The sequence below is a fragment of the Propithecus coquereli genome, unplaced genomic scaffold, assembly GCF_000956105.1.
Source record: "Propithecus coquereli isolate 6110/MARCELLA unplaced genomic scaffold, Pcoq_1.0 Scaffold223, whole genome shotgun sequence".
Classification (NCBI taxonomy): domain Eukaryota; kingdom Metazoa; phylum Chordata; class Mammalia; order Primates; family Indriidae; genus Propithecus; species Propithecus coquereli.
Genome location: NW_012147523.1, coordinates 4,591,731 through 4,617,212, shown reverse-complemented (window position 1 = coordinate 4,617,212; position 25,482 = coordinate 4,591,731). Strand labels below are relative to the sequence as shown.

Sequence of the window (25,482 nt, the reverse complement as noted above, 5' to 3'; positions counted from 1 at the left end):
GGGAGGCTGAGGCAGAAGGATTGCTTGAGCCCAGGAGTTTGAGGTTGCTGTGAGCTAGGATAACGCCACGGCACTCTGGCCCAGGCAGTGCCGTGAGACTCTGTCTCAAAAAAAAAAAAAAAAGTGCTAATAACAACAGCCCTAATTCATTAGCAGTTTGGGGAGTTTCTCTAACAGAGAGACTTTGGACAAAGTTGGAAATCAACCTGCATTTTCATACAGCAGTCTAAGACATTTAAATTTGACTCCATTTACTTAGCACAATTCAAAATGTGAATCCTAACAGCTCAGTTGGTCTTTACGATCGTTTAGTATTGCCCACAGGGGCAGTAAGACAGGGTGAGTTACAACCCAGGATGGAATAACTCTTTAGTCATTTCTACTTCCACTAGTATTGTTAGTTTTGTTTTACTGAACACACTACAAAACTGCATCTCTTGTATTAGTACAACACAATTTATTAAATATCGTATACATGGAACCAAGGATTGATAGGGTGCAATTCTCCTTGCTTGTACCAGAAACAAAACATGATGAGAATAAATTGAAACACTGGATTTACTTAAGAAAAATCTTATTTATTTAATAAAATTAATTTTCTTAAGCATAGCATAGTTCTTGTAAGGTATGGCAATATGTAGAAACTGAAATTTTGCTTACTAATGTCAAGATATGTTTGTTTTCTGCCATATCGATGGAATTGATACTTTTTCTTGTAAGATTCTTAGTCTTACTGTAGTGAAAGAAAAAAAACCAAAATGCAGTCTGTCGACTGTCATTGATGAAGGGACAAACTAATAACCTCTTGCTAAAGTTTATTGCAGGTAAAATCCTTTTTTAATTAGGCCGACAGTGTGGTAAAATTGCTGCATTAAATTGTAATTATGTTTAAATGGAAGTCTTGCTATAGAGTGCCAAAGGATGATAGTTTATTTGGGGTTTAAATAACTCAAGTGCTTATCAAACACGATGTTTATAAGGAATAACAGTTTCTTTCTGGGAGAATTATGAATTAGGTTTTGTTTTGCTTTATTTCAAATCGATGTTTTTGTGCCCATATTTAAGCTTCTGGGGCTTACAAGACCTGTGCTGTTCTTCCCCACCATGCCCCACCTTCATTGAGATGGTGTTTGGGAGGAAATGTACATATAAAATCAGTATACAACATTCTGCGAAGTGGACAGTGCCTTAAGAACCCATATAGGTATCTCTCTTTAATAGAAATGCCTGAAATTATCACTAAAAAAAGTATCAGGAGCCACAAGTTAACTTCACTAATCAAAACCTCACACTAAAATAGTTTTTTTACGTAGGCTGGGCATAGTGGTTCATGCCTGTAATCCTAGTACCTTGGGAGGCCAAGGCAGGAGGATCACTTGAGATCAGGAGTTGAAGCCCAGTCTGGGCAACATAGCAAGACCCTTTCTCTACAAAGAATTTAAAAAAAATTAGCCAGCATGGTGGCACACGCTGGTAGTCCTAGCTAATCAGGAGGATCACTTTGAGCGGAGGAGTTCCAGGCTGCAGTGAGCTATGATTGTGCCGCTGCAGTCCAGCCTGGGCAACAGAGTGAGACCCTGTCTCTAAAAAAAAAAATAAAATAGTTTTTACCTAGATCTAAGTTCTAGTCCAAAATCAAAAGGCAGTCTGTTGAGGTTTTAGTATAGTTTTGTACTGACAGTTTTCCAAATGGTAATATAAACAATAAAATATTTGATGAAGTAAAGAAATAGATTGAAGGACTTTAGCATTCCAAGCTGTTAGTTTGCCTGTTTACCAAGACCATATTAAAGAGTTTTGGGGAACGGTATTTTAAAATTGTCTTGCTTCGCTGCCCAAGATGAACTGGCTTGACTACTTTACCCTTGGAGGAAACAAATAGGCCCTGGAAGAGGCAGCAACAGCTGACCTGAATATCACAGAATTAACAGCAGAAGTTATTCAGACATCCCTGAAATCTGCCCAAACACAAAAGGTAATACAAGTGGATGAAATGATAGTTGAAGAAGAAGAAAATAAACATTAGACTCTTCAAACTGCAGGTGTTAAAAGGTGTCCTCTATCTAAGGAGAGAACCCAGTTCACACCAAAAAAAGGCAAAAGCAAAAGGTTAAGACATTATAACACTGTTACCCCTGCTATGGGCCATTTGGAATTGTCTGTGATGAAACCAGCTCCAGGCCTTACACCCAGGTTTGATAGAGTCTTCAAGACCCCTGGCCTGCACACCCTAGCAGCCAGAGAGCAGATTTACAATACAGATGGTCACCGGCTTACCATGGTTCAACTTAAGATCTTTTTTTTTTTTTTTTTTAATGAGACAGAGTCTCACTCTCTTGCCTGGGGCGAGTGCTGTGACGTCAGCCTAGCTCACAGCAACCTCAAACTCCTGGGCTCAAGCAATCCTACTGTCTCAGCCTCCCGAGTAGCTGGGACCACAGGCACGCACCACCATGCCCGGCTAATTTTTTCTACCTATATTTTTAGCTGTCCAATTAATTTCTTTCCATTTTTTGGTAGAGACGGGGTCTCGCTCTTGCTCAGGCTGGTCTCGAACTCCTGAGCTCAGAACAATCCGCCTGCCTCGGCCTCCCAGAGTGCTAGGATTACAGGTGTGAGCCACCGCGCCCGGCCAACTTAAGATCTTTTTAACTTTACAGTGGTGCAAAACCATCACAAATTCAACATACGGTCATGCCTTGCATAACAACAGGGATATGTTCTGAGAAATGCGTCATTAGGTGATTTCTTCATTGTGCAAACATCAGATTATACTTACACAAACCTAGATGGTATAGCCTTCTACATTACTAGGCTATGTGGTATATAGCCTGTTGCTCCTAGGCTATAAATTTGGATAGCATGTTACTGTACTATACGGCTGAAGGCAGTTGTAATACAGTGGTATTTGTGTATCTAAACATAGCTAAACGTAGAAAAGGTACAGTTAAAATACAGTATAAAAGTTTTTTAAATGGTACACCTGTATAGGGCACTTCCCATGAATGGAGCTTGTAGGATTAGAAATTGCTCTGGATAGGTTAGTGAGTGGTGAGTGAAGGTGAAGACCTGGGACATTACTATACATTACTATAGATTATAAACACTGTACACTTGGACTACACTAGGTTTATTTTTAAAAAATAATTGTAATAATAATAATACTATAATAATAATAATGTTACAATGTCACTAGGCAATGGGAATTTTTCAGCTCCATTATAATCTTCTGGGCCCACCATCATATATATGGTCCATCATTGACCAAATTGTCATTATACAGTACATGATTGTACTTTGAATTTTGAGCTTTTCCTGGGCCAGTGATACATGTGATATTTAATACTTTATTATAAAATAGGCTTTGTGTTAGATGATTTTGCCCAACTGTAGGCTAATGTGAGTGCTCTGAGTACATTTAAGGTAGGCTAGGCCAAATTATGATGTTCAGTGGGTTAGATGTATTAAATGTGTTTTTGACTTACAGTATTTTCAAATTACTATGGGTCTATCAGGAAATAACCCCACCGTAAGTTGAGGAGCATCTGTATGTCAGTGAATGGCAGCCCTGTCACTGACAGCAAAGAGATCTTCCTCACTGTGTCAGTGGGCAGCAGAAAGAACACGCTATTACTAGCTCGTGACTTGCAGAGGATCCATATTGTACAACTGGATCCAGAGGCCTTGGGAAACATTAAGAAGCTCTCTCGCTGCCTCGCCCAAATCTGCAGCAGCATACGGACCCACAGATGAGAAGCCGAACTTCACAGGATGAGCCTTCACTGGCCACTTCTGGAACCCTGAAGAGATTTCTTCCATTCAGGCTTATTGTTTGTTATTTTCCAGAGCAGGAAGCAGTGTTTTTGTTGGAGAATTCAGGAAGCGGGAAGACATGCTGTTCCCACATCAGTTAAATAAGGTTTTGTTATTCATGCTTCCTCCCACCCCCCAAAAAATTACGTTGCTCTGTAAAACTAACTCCTGTCTTTTATTGAACAGGAACAAGCTAAAAGCTGGATACCTAATGTCAGTGGAGTCTTCTGAGGGTTTCCTGGATGAAGTTGGGTCCCAGGCTCTAGTTGCTGGTTCTTACGTGCCACCATCCACAGTCCTTCAACAGATTGATTCGGTGGCTAATGCTGATGTCATAAATGTAAGCAAATGAAAAGTTATGATTTAGCATCAGAGAACTTAACCTTAATGATCCAATTGCAGAAAGGATGCATAAGTCTCCTCGGGCTGTGTATGCTATTCTCGTGTTTGATGCCTATCTACCTAGTGCGGAGGCAGGAGGGCTTCTTACGATCAGATCTGCAGATAGCTTCCTTATCAAATCAAGGGTGTTTGTGTCCTCCTCACTGAAATAAATTACCATTAGGTTAAGCCATTTTGAATTCTTAGAGATCAAGAAGAGTTGAATATTGGCAATTTCATATGATTTCAGCCTAAATAGTAAGGTTTGCGATTTTTCCTCTTCACCCTCAAGAAATAAACTCTATCCTGCCAATCCTTCACTATCCAGCATCTCAAGATTTTCTTTACTCTTTGCAGCCTAAGACATTTCTCCTGCTCTTGCTGTTGTCATTGGGGTTTTTTTCTCACATATATTGTTGTTCCCTACAAGATCTGAGTTGTTTTGAGGGCAAGGACTATTATACTTCTTCGTATTCCCTACTATGCCTACCAAGCATGTAAACTGCAGAATCAACTCAAAGTCAATAGGTTTTCCCATTCCTTTCTACATTAAAAATGCCAATTTGCCTCCCATTGTAGAAGTCTCAACCATCTTCTCACCAACAGGTCTACCTTGTTGTAGGGACAAAAGAAGATTATTTCAAGATCGTAACCCTCACTGGATTTCCCTTGGCCCCTAAATTCATCATCACATACTCTTCCAAATGGCTGCCCTCACCTTATATACCATCATTATGGGAGTCCCATCCCAGCTGCCTCCAACACCCATCTCTTCTCTATTAAAAAAAAGAAAGTGGGCCTGAGATAATGTGGGGGTTGCAGCTCTACCTAGACCTGCCTCATGGTATTACTTAACTTAAACAACCAGGCTTTAAACTTGAAGTACCGGCACAAAAAAATACTAGGATATAAGGTTGGCTATTAAGTTAACAATCAATGTATTTAGATTGACCCAGATAGTTTGGCATTATAATACAGAAATGGGAAAGTACAGCCCTGCGGGAAGCCATGCTGCCCCATTTGGCAATGTCATGAAGTTTTTAACCCTTGTAACAGCTGCCTTCTTTTCTAGTGCACTGCTCTTGCTCAGTTAGTTACACATGTCGTGGAACCTTCAGAAAAATAGCAGAGCTTCCCTCCCTCATTGTCACATGCTAAAATAAACACCAGCCATCTCGTAGTTAATTTTCACAAGAGGCTATTATAGAATTGCTGGTTTAGAATGTCCTATTCATAAACTCTTGAAATGACAGAATAAATAAGTTTATCCACTTGATGACATTTGTTGTTATTTCTGTTAACTTTGAGTTTTTGTTTGTTTGTTTATTTAAAGGCCGCAAAGAAGTTCGTTTCTGGCCAGAAGTCAATGGCAGCAAGTGGAAATTTGGGACATACACCTTTCGTTGATGAGTTGTAATACTGAAGCACATATTACAGGAGAGAGCTGAACATTCTCTCAGCCCAGAGCAGCAAACATATGAAAGTCAGAAGTCTCTAATATATTTATCTTTTTTTTTAATGAGGTAAAATACTTTAAAGCATAAGTTCTTCCCAACTGACCTAAAGTCAATAAAGTGTTCTGCTTAAATGTTTTCTTGCATTTTTCCTAATCAGTTAATCAACAAGTATTTATTATATGTTAATATCTTTGTTTTAGATGCTGTAAAAGACACAATATAATTGAGTACAAAAGCATCAGAAACTATTAAAATTAAGGCCAAGTGGCTATCAGGGTAAATAGTTCCAGATTATTATTGGTGGCTTTTTAAGATAAAAGCAAGTTCAAAATCTGTCATTTGGGGTACAGTTAAGTGGTCTGGTTTTTACCCACTTTTACCTTCTTTGTATTAAAATTGTTTCTGAAAAACATAAATTCCCTATCATCATATTCTGTGTTCCTATTACTTCATTTTATATGTCTGATATATCTTCATTGGCAGAGTTTGGTTTTTCTCTCATTTCCTTCTCTCCCTTGTCTGTTTCTGTCCTATCTTGTTCAAGTAATTCACTCTCAGTGCATAGTACTCCATGGTATACCTAAAAAAAAGAAAACTCTTAGTGCAACATTCAAAGTACAAGTGGGGCTGAAAAGGGGAAAAAAATTGTAATGTGAACAACTAGCCAAAGAATGAATCTTGGTTATTTCTTTTAAGTAGGGCTCTTGAAGTTGGGCGGGGGATGGGCAGGGGCGGGAATTAGATCTCTGGACTTATTTTTAAAAAAGAGAGAGAAACTAAATGTGTAAAGAAAAAATGACGTATTTACTTTAAGTGAAGTTCTCTACTATGTTCAGACATTCTGATATTAGGTTCCTCTATTGCATTTTCTAAAAGATGAGAAATTCTTTACAGAAAGCAAAGTAAGAGTCTTGATGATCTGAATGATGTTACTATTTTGAGAATAAGATTTGTGAGGCCTACAAGACCCCAGGGAAGTCTTTAGATAATCACGTTGAAGGAGGTCTCTGAATGCTTTACAGTGCAGTCATAGGAGAGATTTGGTAAGTGTGTACATATTCCTGTAAATATAGCAAACCTGCACCTGGTGATGCACAAGAATTGAGTGACTTCAAGATAAATGCTCATATGATCACAGATTTGCAAACCACTGCCTAATCAGCCTTTGATACCGGTTGATCTTTGCTGTTTTCAACTTGGGCACAATCTTCCAGCCAGAATGCATCTGAGGTAGAGGAAGCCGAGGAGGAGGAGCTTTTGTTGTCTTGCTTCACCATGGTCCAGTATGGAGAAGGGGCTCTCATTTCCTTCTCATGATCTCCATGAATCATCACGTCACAGTTAATGTCTTTTCCTACACTAATAGTCTGGTCCTTCTTTTTATATCCGTGCCATTCTCTGGAGATAGATATTGGTCTCCTTGCAGAGTGATGCCCAGTTGACCGTGAATAATTATAATATTTAAGTCTTTTATCTAAAACTACATCTTCATTGTCATCACTGCTTGTGAAAGATTCATCTTTTGCCTGCCCAGTTTTCTTTGGTGTGCTGAAATGAAAAGAACAGTGAGTGAAATGGATTCTTAATGTCTGAACATTTATGATCCCCTAACAAGATGTCTTATAACTTACTTTGGCTAATAAAAGATACAATTTAGCTTTAACACTACCTTTCTGGGTTGTTGAAGTCTTTCTGTTTTTAAAAGTACCTTTAATTTTTTTTCTATTCCTAAACAGAAATCAAATTCCACCTTAAATTATTTCACACTATTTTAAAGAGCTTTGCCACACACTTACGCCAAACTACTGACCAAAATGTTAAGAGACATTAAAGGGTGGGTTAATTTCACTGCAGCTAGAGTGACAGATTCAACCTGCCCATCTCCTCCTGAGAACTCTGTTCTCATGGATCACAGGGTAATAACAGAACATTACTGATTTCCAGGGGAGTCAGGAAATAGTGGGCCTCAGGGATCTTTAAATGCTAGTCATCCGTAAGTCTTTCAGTCTTTTATTCTCCCAACACGGCCACACAGAGCATCATTCTTTGCCTCTCTTTTGGGTTTACAGATGTAAATTTGAAGAGCACCCTTCTACCCAGATGTCTTTTGTCATTCACTATTCCATTTCTCTGTTGCCATCCAAAAGCTTTAAAGGCTTTTTTTATTACTTTCCCCAACTATTGGCTTTCTTGATTGTTGAAACTTGGGTGATGCTTGCCCGCTGGCAGCTACAAGCCTCTGAACTTTTCTAATGCCTACAGTACTTGTGCTCGCTGTTATTAATACTTTCCAGAAAAAATGCTCTCACCTCCTTGCCTCCATCCTGGCTATTGCCCAGTAGAACTAAAACCAGATCTTTCTCGTTACAAACCTCTGGTACGTTCTCACCCCATGACCTGTCAGACTTGATAGTGTTATCACTAATACCCTTGGCATTCTGGCTGTTTTATTTGCTTCCAAGAATTCGAACAGCTTTCTCTAAAGTTTATCTCTTCTAGTAATAAACGATTGGTATTGAGTCATTTTTACTGAGAGCCACTAGTCTTAAATTGTATGATTTTCTTTTATCCTTGATTTTTGGGCCATGCAAAGAGATTCAGAAAAATCTCAGGAGACAACAGTTTGCCTTCAGACACATCCAGGTCTTCCCGAACAGCACATGAATGGAAAAAAAAAAAATCCAAATTACTTTTTTTTCAGACTGCAAGGGGTCTCCTTGTGTATTAGGTAACCATAAAAGACAGGTAGTAGGGCTGGCTCTTATTGAACTGGTGTTAGGTAATAAAGCCACAAGCCAGCAGAGGTCAAGGTTGACTAGAAACAAAGTTTTTATATCACTAGGCCTACCTAGAGCATTATATGGAGTATTCTCTTCAGTGTGCACAAAGTGCCATTTTCTCTTGAAGAAGGTCATACCAACTTTATAAAAGAAGCCTTTTCCTTTCCCTTCTTCCTCTTCCCTGTCACCTTCCACGTGTTACCAAAGTGCCTTAGATAGAAGTACTTTGCTTAATTAAGAAAGGGATTCAGAACGTGCTTGTTACTGTTCCTTAATTCTGGGGGTTTAGCCTCATACTTAAGTTGTGCTATTCTCTCTGTGTGTATCTTTTTTGCTTTTGAATGGTCAATCTGCCATCCTTAGATTTTAATATTCCGAATCTCAAACTTGTCTGTCTGATGAAAATGCTTAGAACATAGTTATTCTATAATCAAATGGTTAAGAGCTCAGGCTTTAGAGATGTGCTCTCTCATACAGGGGCTGGGAAGTTTAAATTGATTAAACTTGAATACACAGACGTTGAACATCGCCACTGCCGCAGGAAGTTCTTACTGAGCACTGCTGCTCTAGAGACAGGCCTGTGCCATTTAGCCCTGTGCCTCCTGCAAGTTTGCACACTCCACTCTGGGCTTCCGCTTTCTTGTCTGTGTTGGAAAGCATTTATTGCAGTCCCCACCACATAGTAAGCAATGAATGAATATGTGTTCACTATTATTGTTAATGGTTTTTAATCAAGTTAGGATAGCTTTGGTCACTGGGGGAAAAAAATTTCCTCAGTCTGATCTGAAGGAGACAGCTGATACCCAGGCTCTAGCCCACGCTCGCCACGTGGGAATGCAGGCCCATCTTCTGATTGTTCAGGAGAAACCAGACATGCAGGTTCTTCCCGTGACGTCTTAGATTTGTAAATTTGGCAACTAATACAAGTATTTGTCATTTATAAAGTTTTGAAATATACAGAAAAGTATGAAAAACAGTTTAACAAAAAAAATTATAAGCACCTTGGTAACCACCACCCAGGTCAAGAAATACACTGTTACTGGCCCCTGGTCCACGTGTATCATCCTTGCTCTCTATGGGTGACTGCTCTTCTGGGTTTTTAAAATTCTGTGGGAGGCCGGGGGTGTGGTGGCTCACTCCTATAATCCTAGCACTCTGGGAGGCTGAGGCGGGCAGATTGTTTGAGCTCAGGAATTCGAGACCAGCCTAAGCTAGAGCGAGACCCCCCTCTGTACTAAAAAAAAAGAAATTAGCTGGACAACTAAAAATATATATATAAAAAATTAGCCGGGCATGGTGGCACGTGCCTGTGGTCCCAGCTACTCGGGAGGCTGAGGCAGTAGGATCGCTTGAGCCCAGGAGTTTGAGGTTGCTGTGAACTAGGCTGATGCCACGGCACTCTAGCCCAGGCAACAGAGTGAGACTCTGTCTCAAAAAAAAAAAATTAAAAAAAAAAAAATTCTATGGGAGCTGAGCAGGGCCCATCTGTGGGCCATATCAGTCCATCGGGCCTCAAGTTTGAGTCTCTGAAGTAAGTTTATGTAATACGGCCCATTTTCTAGTCTTTGTGAAGTCCCTAGATATTTCTTCTAGTGCATCCCAATAAGCAAATGTGCACAACGAGAGCAACAGTGCTCAGAAATTCTGAAAGAATTATTAAGAACCACTCTTGCATCCGAGCACTGAATTTGTCACTGTAAGAAAAGGATCTCAAATTCTACATGCTTTCATATTCTGTGGAACACTTCCTCATATATCTGATCCTCAGAAGAGTCCCTGTTATTTCTGCATTACATACAAAGAAGCAGCTGAGATTCAAAGGTGGATTTCAGTTTTTCATTCACTCTTTCAATAAATGAGCCATCAAGCACATGAAAATCCTATGAGAGTTTTAGCTAAACAAGACAGACTCAGTCCCTGCGCTCATGGAGTTTACATTCTCCCAGGAAAACAGTAAACAATTGATTACACAGATGATTTCATTAAAATTGGGATAAATGTGAAGGAGATACACAAGAGTGTCGAGAGCATATAACAGGTGGGCCTGTTTTTAGGAAAGCCTGTTGGAGAAAGTACATTGTGAACCTTCAAGGATGAGTACTGAGGGGCAGAGTTGTAAGCATGTTTCAAATGAAGAAAAGGAAGTTCAAACTCCCTGGGGTGACAAGCAACACAAGGCAGAAAGCCGAAAGCTACAGTGGGCTGGAGAGGGATGGGGAGAGCAGTATGAGATGAAGCTGGAATGGTATGCAGAGGCCAGCAGAACCATGGAGAAAATTTGTAGGCCAATGCAAAGATTCTGGCATTTATTCTAAGAACAAAAAATGGTCTTTTATTTTATGCAGGAACATGCCACGATCAGATTTGCATTGTAAAAGGATCATCCTGTGTGGAGAATAAATAAGAGGCAAGAGTAGATGTGGGGAGACCAAATGGTGGCTTTGACTGGAGCAGTGACAATGGCCAGGGAGAGAAGTGGACACTTGTGAGAAAATAGAAGGTAAAATGACAAGTCTAAGTGATTGGTTGGGGAGTGGAGGAGGGATAGAGAAATCAAGCACAAGCCCTACATTTCTGGCTTGTTCAGTAGGGTCACTGGAAGATCACTGGTGAGCTGGCTTTTGATTTTAAGCATAATAAGTTTGAGGAGTTTCTGATACAACCATATGGAGATGTCAAGTAGGTGTTTAAATACACAAGTTTGGGCCGGGCACAGTGGCTCACACCTGTAATCCCAGCACTTTGGAAGACTAAGGCGGGAGGATCCTTGAGCCCAGGAGTTCAAGGTTACGGTGAGCTATGATTGCACCACTGCACCCCAGCCTGGCTGAGAGAGTGAGACCCTGTCTCTAAAAATATAAAATAAATATGCAAGTTTGGAGATAACACAACTTGGATTGTGATTAGTGTATGGAAGTTTATAGACAGCACAGGCATCAAGAAGGTTGACTAGGAGATTGAGAGAAGAGAGCTGAGGACTAAACCTTGAGGAACCCCAAAGTTGGGTAAAAGGAGACCAAAAGGAAATGACCAGAGACAACAGGAGAATCAGGGGAGCATGGCATCACAGAAAGAAACAGGATTCACAACTAACCTTTTAAGGGCTGACTTGGGAAAGAGAGGCACAATGCAGTATTTCAAGACGAGTCGGGGTGGGAAGTTGTAAAGTGTCTAATGCTGCTCAGAAGCCAAGTAAGATCAAGACACAAGGGTCCACTGGGATCGACAGTATGAAGGCTGAGGATGACCCTGGGAAAAGGCCTCTCAGCGAGGGTGAAAGCAAAGCCCAGACTGAGCTGGGGTGAGGAGTGTCTGGGGAACACGGATGTGTCCTGAGGAGACAGATGTCTAATACAGCTCCTTCAGCAAGCTGGGAGGGGAGGCGAGGGACAGGGCAGTGGCTGGAGGGGGCAGGGAGAGGGAGTGGAGTTAAGGGAGGGTTTGCTAAGATGGGAGAGGCTTTAAAAGGCTTAAATGTTATTCAGAAGGACCCAGAAGGAAAAAAGTTGAATACGCAAAAGACAAAAGAGGAAACAGGATTCACAACTAACGTTTTAAGGGCTGACAGGAAAGAGGCACAATGTAGGTAGATGTAGGGACAGAGTTCCCATGGGGGACTTGTTTAACTCCAAGTTGCCTTTATCATGCTGCCTCATTTTAGGTCTTACAGATTGTCCTTTCCAAAAACCAGGAAATTATTCTGGTAGTGTCACCAACCCCTCCCACCATGGTCCTTATGGTTAGATAATTCTCACATTAAACCCTGTACCTCGTAGACCCTGGGCTTCTATATTGTAACAAAGAATTCCTAAAATGAACTACTTACTGTGGTACTGGGAATTTGGTCTCAGGGATTAAATCATATATTTCTTGCCATTCTTGGGGTATGTCAATAAAATCTCGGTAAACCTTGATTTGTAGCACTGTTCCTATGGTGATATGATGCAAAAGCTTTAAAAATTCTCGTAGAGTATATCCTAACACATTGGCATGGCCAACACTAATCAGAACATCACCTGAAGAGTGGAGGAAAAAATATTATCAGAACTAAGATAATGGTTGAAAGGGCCCCTTATTGATCTTTGGCTTTACTGTGAGGTATTTTATGGGATCGTATTCTTGGTTAATTTTGAACCAAAACCAGGCACCAGCTTTTATTTAATAAAGATGTTCGTCTCTGTAATAGTGGCCTGTGCATAATGAAGAATGCATGCAAGATATTTCTTAATAGCAGTGTGATGGTAGACATTATGTTTTTGAGACACTTCCAAAGTTCTTGGTGTGAGAGAAGCTAAAAACCACTTACAATCTGAACTATCCTGGATAGTCCTGGTAGAATGGATTTGACAGTTAGGTCCCCTACTTTACAGCACTGTAGGACAAAGAGGGACCAGCTCTGATATGACACCCACTAGGCTTACATCAGGAATTGCTCTACTCCCAAAAAAAGCCTCCAAGGATGCCAAGGACAAATTTCCATAGTTCTAGATCCTATCAGAGACAAAAGTTCCTAGAATTCAAGAAAATTAATACTTAGAAGGGTGGAAAAGAACCTTCTACTTTGGTCTTAAGAAGTAGCTGGGGGCAAAAAAATCAACCAAGTATCTGAAGCTAACTTCAGAATGAAACAAGGCTACCTGCAGAGTGGGTGGCATGAAACAGCTGCTCATCCGATGGAGGTTAATTACAATGGCAAAAAAAAAAAACCCTCACTTACTTGCGTACTGTTAAAAGGAGTGTTTATAGCTGAAAGCTATGGCTTGGCATTCTGCTTAATTATGTTGTAATAGGGTGACTTTTATCAAGAGGGCAGAAAATAAACAGCTTAATTCCCTGACCGTTCTGGCTGCAAACCAAATGTGTCAGTGTATGAATGTGATTACTCTGGCAATAGATATTAACATTGCCCTTCACAGGGCCAGGCGCGGTGGCTCACACCTGTAATCCTAGCACTCTGGGAGGCTGAGGCGGGCGGATTGTTTGAGCTCAGGAGTTCGAGACCAGCCTGAGCAAGAGCAAGACCCCGTCTCTACCAAAAATAGAAAGAAATTAATTGGACAGCTAGAAAAAAATTAGCCGGGCATGGTGGCACATGCCTGTAGTCCCAGCTACTTGGAGGCTGAGGCAGTAGGATTGCTTGAGCCCAGGAGTCTGAGGTTGCTGTGAGCTAGGCTGACGCCACGGCACTCACTCTAGCCCGGGCAACAAAGCGAAACTCTGTCTCAAAAAAAAAAAAAAAAGAAGTTGTGAGACTGGCTCTGAGCAAGAGTGAGACCCCATCTCTACTAAAAATAGAAGAATTAGCCAGGCATGGTGATGCACACCTGTAGTCCCAGCTACTCAGGAGGCTGAGGCAGGAGGATCACTTGAGCCTAGGAGTTTTGAGTTTACAGTGAACTATGATAACACCACTGCACTCTATTCAGGGTGGCAGAGTGAGACTCTTGTCTCAAAAAAAAAAAAAAAATGCGCTTCATAGAGATACACCAGTTTTGTATTTATGAACACCAACCTCATTACCCATTTGTTTGCTGTTTGAAGGGGCTATAGGAATGACATTTCATAAACTTTGTCTCGATTATGTATATTAAATCAACGTTGCAGCAGCGAAGCCGCTGCTGAAAAACAGATTTTATTTATTTTTCTTCATCTCTCCCAATTAGGATATAAGATCCCTAAGTTCCATGTGGGTGGGGACCACGTCTGTCTGGCTCTCCACTCACTCCACCCGCAGTGCCAAGCTGGGTGCCTGCACGCAGCGGGCATTCAGGAAATACTTATGGATGCATGTGGCCTGGGAAGGGCAGTAGCCAGTACGTGACTTGTATTTACTGTCAAAGCCATATTCATTTTTCAGACTTTTTGGATATTAGAATCTGTTAAAGCCATACTGACCAAAAGGAGTTTGAAGTTTAGCTAGAATACGCTAACACTAAACTAAATTAGGAAATCAAGAGGAAACCCCATCAGGAAACACCAAAGGAGAGAAATTTAAAGCACATGGATGAGAAATAATGGGAGGCAGTGGGGTCAAAGAAGTAGCAAGTTTCTATGATTATCGCCTCCCAAAATCTCAGAATCATTGTCAAAAATGACTGAATTACAGAGACTTTGAAGCGGTGGACTTGTCACAAAGAGACGCAGGGCTCTGGACTTCCTCTGTATTAAAATCTCATCTCGTTATTAGGCAACTGGCTAGAAAGGTATGGGCTTTCTAAGGAGACCTGGGTTCAAATCCTAGCTCTGACCACAGACTTAGTTGTGTATGTTGAAAAACAAGTTACTTCATCTCTCAACACCTCTACATTTCATTATTTCAGAAGTGTTGCAAACATTAAATTAGATAACACCTTGCATAGAGCCTGGGACAAATAGTCATTCATTATTCATTTATTAACCACAGACATAATAAATGTACCAGTACTGTAGGTAAGTCCTGGATTTTTTTTTTTTTTTTTTTTTTTGAGACAAGGTCTCTTCTCTCACCTGGGCTAAAGTGCAGTGGCATCGTCATAGCTCACTGAGACCTCAAACTCCCGGGCTCAAGCAATCCTGCCTCGGCCTTCGAAGTAGCTGGGACTACAGGTGCACGCCACACACCTGGCTAATTATCCTATTTTTAGTAGGGACAGGGTCTCACTCTTGCTCAGGCTGGTCTGAACCGTTACCTGAAGCAATCCTCCCACTTTGGCTTCCCAAAGTGCTAGGATTATGGATGCAAACCACGGCACCCAGCCTTAAGTCTTGGATTTAAAAGATGAACTCAAGACTGCCTCTGACTTCAGAGAGCCCACTGACTGTGGCTCCAATGTGAGATTCTGTGGCACAGGCATGAAAGCATACTCCTGTCTCACTCAAGCACCCACGATTGTGTACCTGGATCGTCCACCAGCATCTGTCACCTGACCCCAGAGAAGCTGAGGAAAAGAAGCAGAAAAGCTCATGGGACCTGTCCTGGAGTTCTCTTGGTCTGGGAAGTCCAGAACTCTCCTTTTGGCAATTTGTTTCCCAGAACCAAGTAGTGATACGTGGGGGAAACGCTTTGAATTTTCAGGTAAGATAAACTGTTCCATAAAAGCGTAATTTATCTACTTTCTTCTTTAATCTGTTGCTTCCAACCTAGCTGCAAATTAGAATCACATAAAGAGCTTTTAAAACAAGAACTGCCCTGTCCCAATCCCAGAACAATTGAATCAGAACCTCTGGGGACATGGGGCCCAGGTGTCTTAGTTTTAAAAGCTCCCCAGGTGATTCTAATAGGTAACCAGGGTTGAAAACTAGTGGTTTAATCCACTGGGACTCCTATATCACAGTCATCTTTTATATTAAAAAAAAAGACACAAGTCTAGAGAATCTGTAAGTAATAACGGCCTAAGAGAAATTACTGCCAATAATTCTATAGCTTTTTAAACTTTAGTTTTAAAATCACTTTCATAAAAAATGTTTTATCGAATCCTAGCAACATCTGACAAAGATGGGATTATCCCAGTTTGGAGATGAGATGACTGAGGCCTAAAAGGTTAAGTGACTTTGCCCAAGATCAGAGAACTAGAAAGTGGCAGAGCACGGGCCTGAATTCAGGCCAGCTAACACAAAATGGTTTTTCCTTCTCTCCACTTCACCATCCCATTGTGCCTTCCCCACTCAGAGCACGGCCCTAGGCTCAGGCCAGGAACTTGGAAAACACATGTAGAACTGGATGGAAAATTCACTCACCCAAAGAGCAATAGGGTGGTATTGGTAAAGACGCTGGGCTTTGGAGTCTGACAGAGAGGGTTCAAATCCCAGCTCCTCAGTGTGACCGTGGACAAGTTACTAAATACCTGATTCCTTGTCTGTAAGATGGTTTAATGCAGAATCTCCCTCAGAGGTTGTGAGAGTGTAATGAGATCATATATCTAAATGTCAGCAGTGATTAATACTGCCTACAAAAGAAAAACATCTGTATGCACAGAGAACCATAACCTCTGGAGTCACTGTGCCTGTGTTTGTATAACATGTGCAACATGCAGGTGAACCTGGACAAGGAGCTTAATCTCACTGAGCCTCAGTTTGCTCACCTGTAAAAGGGGAATGATAACAACATTGCTACCTGAGGGGTTATTATAAGAATTAAGTGAATTAATACAACCAATAGGGAGAATTATGTAAGTGATAGCAATTGGCTGGCCCATAGAAAGTTCTCAATCAGTGTCATCATGTCCTTATGGTTACACTGAAACCTTGCAACTCAAGTCTCCCTGAAGGCAGGTGAGAGGGAGGCAGGGGATGGGTGGTTGGGAGGCATGGGGAGAGCACAGTCACCTGGCTGGAGTTTCCCGTCCTTCTCTGCAGCCCCCTTCTTGATGAGGTGAGTGATCTGGAGGTAGGGCCCATGCTGGATGAGGATCAGGCCTAATCCCAGGCTGCCCACGGTGAGTTTGGTCTGCTGCGTTTTGCTCAAGTTGTGCACAGATGCCTTGACCTTGAGGTTGACTTTTCTTTCTGATAGAAAGAGGGGAGTTTGTTTGAGTCCTTCACCAAGACAGCAGCATGGCAATAGTCAACGGGGTTCTGAAGCCAGAACCCTGGGGCAATTATTTAACCTCCCTACTCCTCAGTTTCCTCATCGGTAAAATGAGGATAAGAAGTGTCCACCTCAGAGAGCTGTTCTGGGAATTAAATGGGACCATTAAGGCTGGGCGCGGTGGCTCACGCCTGTAATCCTAGCTCTCTGGGAGGCCGAGGTGGGCAGATTGTTTGAGCTCAGGAGTTCGAAACCAGCCTGAGCAAGAGCGAGACCACGTCTCTACTAAAAGCAGAAAGAAATTAATTGGACAACTAAAAATACATAGAAAAAATTAGCCGGGCATGGTGGCGCATGCCTATAGTCCCAGCTACTTGGGAGGCTGAGGCAGAAGGATCGCTTGAGTCCAGGAGTTGGAGGTTGCTGCGAGCCAGGATGACGCCACGGCACTCTAGCCCAGGCAACACAGCGAGACTCTGTCTCAAAAAAAAAAAAAAAAAAATGGGACCATTAAAGGGCTATTGCACAGAGTCTGGCATATGATGAGTGCTTAATCAATAGTTATGACTATTGATTTGTTACTGTTTACTTAACAAATATTTATTGATGCAGGCAGAGTACTAGGCCCTGGGTTTACTGTGGTGAGCCAAACAGATAACATTTCTTGCCCTCATGGATCTTACAGACTGGGAGAAGAGACAGATATCAATCAGTCATGTGAATACACGCTGGATAACAAACTGTAACACGTGCTAGGAAGAATAAGGATGGAGAGCTCCGAAGGTGAACAGGGAGCCAAAGTCTCATCAGGCTTCCTAGAGGGGTTAAAATTTGAATTAAGGTCAAGAGGACCAATAGGAAATGTTTAGGCAAAGCAGGGTGGAGGGAGCAAACTGTGTCAAGGTCTGAGCCAGAAGAAGTGAGCCCTGTCAAAGGAGGGGGCAGGCAAGAGGGGCAAAGTCAAAGTAGACAGTGGCTTTCAGAGTTACCTTCATGAAAAAGCTTGGAAATAATTTAAGCTGGACGTGATCAGATTTGCATTTTTTAAAAATGAAAATGAAGGCCAGTGCAGTGGCTCACACCTGTAATCCTAGCACTCTGGGAGGCTGAAGTGGGAGGATCGCTCAAGGTCAGGAGTTCAAGACCAGCCTGAGCAAGAGCGAGACCCCGTCTTTACTGAAAATAGAAAAATTAGCCGGACATCAGGGCACGTCCCTGTAGTCCCAGCTACTTGGAAGATGGAAGCAGGAGGATCACTTGGGCCCAGGAGTTTGAGGTTGCTGTGAGCTATAATGACACCACTGCATTCCAGCCCAAGCAACAGAGTGAGACTGTCTCAAAAAAAAGAAAAGAAAAGAAATGAAGGGGTCTGGTAGTTTAACTTGGCTTAAAAAAAAATGAAAGGGCCATGGCGTGTGTCCCGGTAGTGACAGTGGAGGTGCACAGCAGATGGAACCAAAAAGCACTTGAGAGGAAACCCGAAGGCCCTTGGGGACAGTGGGCAGTTGTAGGAGTTGAAATATGTTTTCTGTAGAACCAGATCTCACAAGGAAAGTTTCAAGGACTGAGGAGTGATTTAAAACAAGTTATTTTGCAGAGAGGGAGCTTCTAGGAGAATCCTTTTCAGTATACAGGAAGCCTCTGGGGAGATCACACCTTTCCAGCATTTCACACACTACTCTTTTCCATAAGGACAAGTGACAATTTGACAACTACAACTTGCCAAGCCCACATGACTGTGGTGTTTTTAGAGCCATTGCTGAGTAAGGGACTCCCCCAAATCCCAGCCCCCAGCTATGAGGAGCTGGCAGGACTTATGACCCTTTCCTCAAAGCAAGGTCCTTGCCCAGCTCCAACCCTCACCTTCCCCCAAACCATGGATGCTCTCTGTCTGGAAAATAAAACAACGTAGTATGAAAAAGATACTATCCTCAGAGACCCTTCAGGGTTCTGGGAGGATCTGGGGCAGGGCATGCCCTTTTGGAGCACCTGGTTCCTGAGCATACTGAGAAGTCACATCTTAGACAGCGTCTGACTGGTTCTAGCCTCAGCTTACAAATTCAATGTGCTCCTGATGTCGCCTCCTAGGAAGCCCAGTTTCAAAAATCAGCAGGCTTAAGTGAAGGAAGCCAGACCCAAAAGGCTCCTTACTATATGAATCCATTTTCATGGCATTCTCCATGGAAAAGGGAATGTAAAAACAGATGGGGAGTGTGTGAAAAGCTGGGGTGGGGTAAGTATTGGCTGCAAAGGGGCAGCGGCAAGGTGATTTTGGGGGTGGTGGAACTGTTTCCTATCTTGATTGCGGTAGTGGTTTAACGTGGTTGCATGCGTGTCAAAACTCGTACAGCTGTGCTCTAAAAGGTGGGGGAGGGGAGGTCTTACTGTATGGAAATTATACCTTGATACCTTGATGGCAAGAGGTCACCTCCCAGGCCAAGAGTGTGACGTTGCCATTTTACAGAGGAAGAAAAGTGAAGAAGGCTTTGTCCCCAGGGCATCGCCCTCTCCCCACTCCCCAGTTACCATTTCTGGTTTTGCGGGTGGACCTCTCCATGGCCCCGGAAGGGCGGGCGGCTCCGGAGGGCCTCCCGGAGCCGAGGCTGGAGTCGGTCCAACTCCCAACGGTTTGGAGCCCTGGAGGCTCCAGAGCCCTGAGATGACCGCAGAGACGAGGGGACCGTGAGCTGCGCGCCTCGGGACGGCCGCCAGGGGGCGCTGCGCCGCCGTCGCCCAGAAGTGGGTAACAGCGAGGTCAGCGCAGGGCCCCAGAGGACCCTGGAAAACGCGGCGTGGGGTTTGCACTCCAGGGCAGTGTGTGAAAACATCGGTGGAGAAGAACAAAACTTCAGTGAGGACTTGCGCAGTGCCCACTCACAGTGGGTTCTTCGTTCATTCATCCTTGGTGAACCGTAGAAATGGGGAGGAGGAAAGGGTGTCTGAAAGACAGAGGAAGATCACAGGAGATCGTGGAATACCTGGGACCAGAGTATCCCCTGCTGCGCTCCTAATAGTGATATTTTTAAAATATTGTTACACCAACTGCTTTGGAACTGCACTTTTTTTCATGGATGTTTTGAATGTGAAAAGGCTCAAGGGTGGCCTGAAAAAAATGAGTCACTATTAGGAGAGGCATTATTAATGCTTCCTTCTTTTCTCCAAAGTAATCCTTCCTCCCACACACATTCACTCACACAACGAGTATTTACAGGAAGCCGCTCTAGGGTTTGTGCTGATGCCAGGGACACCACAGTAGACAAGACAAACAACGGCTCTATCCTCTTGGAACTTAGATTTAAAAAACAGATGAAATGGACAATTTTAGGAAAATATAAATCATCAAAATTAAATTCTAGAAGAAAGAGAAAACAACATAATGAGGTAGGCCTTGTTATCCCCACTCCAATGCAACTGAGAGGCTAAACACCTGGCCCAGGGCCGTCATCCCTTCAACAAGTGGAAACCAAGCACCTAGTAGGTGTCTGGCACTGTGCAAAGATTTCCATGGTGAACCTGGGTAGTTCCCAGCTTATTCTTCTGTTTCTGTGGTTCTGCCCAGACAATAAATCAGGGTCGATTTCTCACTGGGTAAATCCTGTGTCACAGAGGCTGATACAAAGGGCTACTCTCAACCTCAGAGTCTCCTGCCAGTGGTTTATTGTTTTAGGTCATCTGTTTCCTCTTCCAGTCTGGCAGGGTCTACCCAGATACCAACTTAATTCTATCATAAACACATCCTTTTCCTCCATCCTCCAGTCAGTAGGGAAAGGGGAATAAAGTTTGTGAGAATAAAGCCCATCAGCATTGGAGGTTCTGTGATGGGAGCATATCCGTGCCGGGCATGCAGAGGGTCCCTCAGTCTTCCCTTCATCTCAGGCTGAAAAGACTCTTTAGAGTGGATGCCAAGGTCATGCTGATTGGTAGAATTGCAGGATACAAACTGTCATGGATGCTGTGCTGTGCTGCCCAGATCCCCTTAAAGGCTGAAGGACTTATACCTTCCACCCCTAAACCCCACCCCTGCTGCTGGCTGAAGAGAGCCCCTTGCCCAAGATCACACCTTCCTTGGGCAGCTAGCATCCAATGACTGGTCTGTGCAGGGCCATCCAGCTTCAGAACTCCCCATGGGGTCCAATGAGGCCCTGTAATGGCTGTACTTCAGCCTAACTTTGCCCTCTGCCCTGTCCTGCTTCCTTCCCTCTCCCCATAAATGTTGGGTTCCAAAAGCACTCCCCTAATAAACTCCCTGCAGCTCAGAGTCTGCTTCCTAGAAAACCCAGCCCACAACAGCTGGTGCCAATGATTGGAAAGAGTGGATGCTAAGATGGGACTGGAGCTGGATCACCCAATGCTCAGGTAATAATGAGGACCCTATCCTTGGCAGAGGAGGAGCACAGGTAGCCTCTGGCAGAGGGAAACTCTAAGATTGCTAAATTTTCTACTAGTAGTAAATGGGATGATATACCAGGGGAAGGAAGCCAGCTGCAAATACATATAGGGGCAGGGAGGAATGTTTGGCACCCATATGATCCGTTTGGGTGTCTTTTAGTACTCCCTTGTCCTATTTTTACATTAAATGGACAAATACAGCAGCCACAGCCTGAGAAGTGCATGGTAACCAGGGGCTCAAACTCTTCAGGGATGCAAGTCTAGGCCATCCCACTGCATATGCCACCTAGACCATCAGAGGTGCTGGCAGAGGGTGAGAGGAATCCTGGATGGATAGGAGAAGAGAGAAAAAATGAATATGTTGTTTATGCCTCAGGATGAGCTTCAGCAGCGGCAGGAGCTGTGGTTTGTCCCACTAACCTTCCTCTGTACGTTTCCCACAGGAAAAGATGCACCCCAGGATCCTGAAGGTGCCACACTCCAAAGGTGTGAATGATCTGCACAGCACCATGGTGGCATGCTGCAAATGCTGCACTGAGCTGCCTAGGTCCTCCTGCAGGACTGAAGGACTATTCCCCAGCTACCCGAGGGTTGTAGGTTGCCAGATCTCAGCTGTCAGCCAGCCTTCCTGAGGACTTGGCTTTGGCTAAAGAGAGCTGCCTTCCCCAAGGTCACACCCCATTCCTGAGGTAGCTAGCATCCAATGACCGGTCAGTGCAGGGATGTAAAGGCTTGACCCCTTTCCCCAACTCAGAGCAACTCAGGGTGGCCATCCCAGCTTTGGAGCTCCCCTTGGGGTTTGCCAAAGCCTTCTGTGCCTGCACCCCAGCCTGACTTCTCTCTCTGCCCAATCCTACTTCCTTCCCTTCCCCCACAGGAGTTGATCCTGAGAGGCTCTCTAATAAATTTCCTACGCGCTAATCAATAGTCTCTTGTCTCCAAGTCAGCGCAAAGGGAACTGATCCGAGACAAACTGAGATTTAAGCCCCAGCCACAAATGGCTAACCTCTGGACTTAGCTCCTTTGTCCTCTCTAACCCCAGAAACCCCAGGTACACACATGTGCTACATCCACCACACTCTTGGCCCACGTGGTAAACCTCCCCCAGGGAGGTAGTGTGTTGTTTATCCTGTCAGGCAAAAGATACTCCTTAAAGAGAAGAGTGATCGTACAGTCCCTTCCATACCCTTCCCCGAAGTCCCATCTGGATTCCGCCTTTTCCGGCCAAGGCCTACCATCCATCACAATAAAACATGCCATGTTCATGGCCCTTTAACAGCTGCAGAATGGCTATTTATGACTTCGGGCTGCCAGCATAGTTCCCTCCTGGGGGCCTTCTATGTTCTTCTGGGTCCCCAAGCACTTTCTGCCATAAGAAGCCTCATGCTCATCTCTGAAAAGTCCCAGCTGCTTTGTTTAAGGGTGGGTGAGAGGATGGGATGCTTCTATTACTAAGACAGGGTGACTGTGAGTTTGTTACGTCAGGTAGGGGAAAGAGGCCCAGAGAGGTGACGTGACTTTCCCAAGGTCAAGTCAGTAGCAGGACAGGTACTAGTACATAGTTTTGTATTCTTTTTCTCCAGCATACCACTTCTCACAAACCCTTAGGATTTGCCTCTACTGAAATCTAGATTGGGGAAGGGAACTGATCTGTCCTGTAGATCTCAGAAACTGGGAACTTTGAAACACCAGGTAAGTTGGAAGGCAAGAATAAGATGTGGGGCTAAAAACAAGGATTAATGGGAAATCTGTAAATAGTGTATTCAGCCCCACCAACCCCACCCCTATCCTGGTTGGTAGGAAGGGATGAGATAGGTGACTACTACGTGCAGTGATGTGCAGCCATTAATCTGATAAAATTGTTTTAAATTCCTTTAACTCAATACTGATTGTTTTTGTTCTTTAATCACAGATCCAGAACCATGTGTGGAGGGACAGACACAGGAGAGTCTGGGAAGGACTGCCTAGGGAAAAGGAAGAATTTATATGTTTATTTTTTTAACCACAAGAATCAAATCGTCATCATTCCACTGAGCTGGGGTTAGAATAGGTACAAACTGTTTTAACATTTGACTCTAGGATTCTCATCAGTTGGCCAGTAGTGAACATCAGTGGATATTATTTGGGAATTTAGCCCTGTGGAGTTAGGGTTTCTTCTATTAGTGAACAATAGAAACAGCAGACAAGAAGCCGAGAATATGACTTTATTAAACTTTTCCAGTACTTATTAAAAAAAGAAAAGAAAGTGAAGACCTCTTGAAGTAATGTGATAGGCATTATATCTGGATCCTTATCATCTTACGTCAATTTCTGTGGCAGAGGAAAAATAAATTGTGTAATGAAAAAAGCCTTCCTCCCCGCAAGAGACCAATATTTGGACAGAGAAGTCTATAGACTAGCAATCAAATCCCTCCTTCCCTAATCTATGTAGTGACATTGATACTCTTTGCTCATTTCTGCAAGGCTGTTGGATTTGGTGGAATCTGAAACCTGCTGAATTTTGTGGACATGTAGTCATTCCAAAAATAGAGACAGATGTCACTCTTCTAGGTCTTTCTAGAGATGACCTATGTGGCATTTAAGGAGAAAATGTCTCATCTCCATTTGCTGCATGGAGTACTATCTGGGAAAGAGAGCTGGATCCAAAGTCAGGGTTAATAGTGATTTGGTCCATGAACCATAGAAGAAAAGAAAACCTCCACTAGATAGCACAATTGTACATGGATAGATCATCTGTATTGCTAATAAATTATGCAAATGCCTTATATATTTTTTTCCTGTTTATCCATCCAACCTAAGACTCTCCTCACACCTCACTTCAGCAAATGGGATTACTAAACACTTGGTTGCTCAGGCCAAAAACTCAGGAGTCATTTCTGAGTTCTTTCAACTCCTCCCCCATTATCAGCAAGTCCTTCCCTTTAACTATCTACAAAACAGCCAATCTGTCCATTTTTCTCCATCTTCACTATTCTCACTCCAGCCAAAGCTATAGTCCTCTCTCCTGGACTAGTTGGCCTCCTAACTATTGTTCTTGCTTTCATTTTCGCCCCTCCCCCTTACAAGCTACACTATGGATCTTTACAGATTAACTAAGATCATGGGACTCTCCTGCTGAAAACCCTCCAGTGCCTTCCCGTTGCACTTAGTACAAAAGCCAAACTCTCTATCATGGTCCCAAAGCCCTACTCCTGGTCCCTGCCCACCTCTTTTCATGCCACTCTCCAGCCACATAGGCCATTGTGCGGTTCCTTGCACAGGCCAATCTCTTCCTTCCCACTCCTCCCCAATGATCTTTGCAGTGGCTGTTCCCTCTGTCTGGTCCTGCACCAGGTCTTCAAAGGGCAGGTCTCAAAAATCATGGAGGTCTCAGCGGCAATGTATCCTTCCCTGACCACCGTAAGTATCACCACGCCCATCACACCGACCCCCATTTAATTAATGGATCGGCACTTGAAATTATCTTTATTTTAAAGATAGGTTCCTAATGTATTTCTGTCTCTTCCCCACTAGAATGTAAGCTTCGCGAGAGCGGGAACCTTGTTTCTGTCCACTCCAGTGACCCAGCACCTATAGAGCCTGACGCAGAGCTATTTCCTAAATGGGGCAATGCTCAGAGCCGCCAGCCACGGAACGGGCAATGATAATACAAGGTGACAAGGGCCGAGCGGGGCCCGGAGTCACTCTGCGGGAGTCGGGGCCCGTCTCCAGCTGGAAGACACACGGCTTCCCTCCTCCTCCATTCCAGTCTCGCTTTTGAGGCTACGGGGGGCAGGGGCGTTGTTTGTGCCCAAACAATCATCAACATTATTATTACTGGGAAGAAAGCCCAGAAGCGGCGTGGCCTGCCGAAGGGTCCGGGAGCGGGGCAGGGACCGGGGCTGGGGCGGTCGGGTCCGGGTCCAGGGTAGCGAGGCAGGAAGGGGACCGAGGCCGTGGGCCTGGACGGAGCGCAGGGCAGCAGAGCCAGGAAGACTAGGCGAGGGCCCGGCTGCCGGAGAGCTGGGGCCGGCCTCGCCTGCGCCGCGGCTTCGCTTCCGGGTGAGGGGCGGGCGGCCCGAGCAGTTCCGGGGCGGGCGGCGGTTCCGGCTGTGCGGGCCGCGCCGCGGCTGCTGGTCCCGGGCGCGCGGAGGGCGCGAGCGGCGCGCGGGGGCCG

General features: G+C 43.8%; 2 protein-coding genes and 1 pseudogene across 2 annotated transcripts in view; 2 read left to right on the top strand and 1 right to left on the bottom strand.

The window, feature by feature from the left end:
* Positions 1-5,786, top strand: part of LOC105810895 (cytochrome b-c1 complex subunit 2, mitochondrial) — a 38,542-nt gene extending 32,756 nt beyond the window's left edge. The window contains exons 12-13 of the mRNA XM_012644942.1: positions 4,000-4,153; positions 5,528-5,786. Of these exons, the coding sequence (XP_012500396.1) occupies positions 4,000-4,153; positions 5,528-5,611 (238 nt within the window). The 3' untranslated portion in view covers positions 5,612-5,786. The remainder of the gene's footprint in view (positions 1-3,999; positions 4,154-5,527) is intronic.
* LOC105810928 lies at positions 1,765-3,970 on the top strand (annotated as a pseudogene).
* Positions 5,787-6,799: 1,013 nt separating the features above from the next.
* Positions 6,800-19,494, bottom strand: PDZD9 (PDZ domain containing 9). Its single transcript, XM_012644984.1, has 4 exons — positions 19,464-19,494; positions 16,736-16,915; positions 12,258-12,447; positions 6,800-7,199 (listed from the first exon to the last, which is right to left on the bottom strand). Exons 1-4 carry the CDS (start codon positions 19,492-19,494, stop codon positions 6,806-6,808), a joined length of 795 nt encoding a protein of 264 aa, XP_012500438.1. The 3' UTR covers positions 6,800-6,805.
* Between the last annotated feature and the right edge of the window lie 5,988 nt (positions 19,495-25,482).

Coding starts and splice junctions, on each gene's coding strand:
- PDZD9 (XM_012644984.1), bottom strand. CDS start 19,494: ATGGAGAGGTCCACCCGCAAAACCAGAAATG. Junction 12,448..16,735: donor GGACGGGAAACTCCAGCCAG/GTGACTGTGCTC, acceptor TCCACTCTTCAG/GTGATGTTCTGATTAGTGTT. Junction 7,200..12,257: donor ACCAAATTCCCAGTACCACA/GTAAGTAGTTCA, acceptor TTTTCATTTCAG/CACACCAAAGAAAACTGGGC.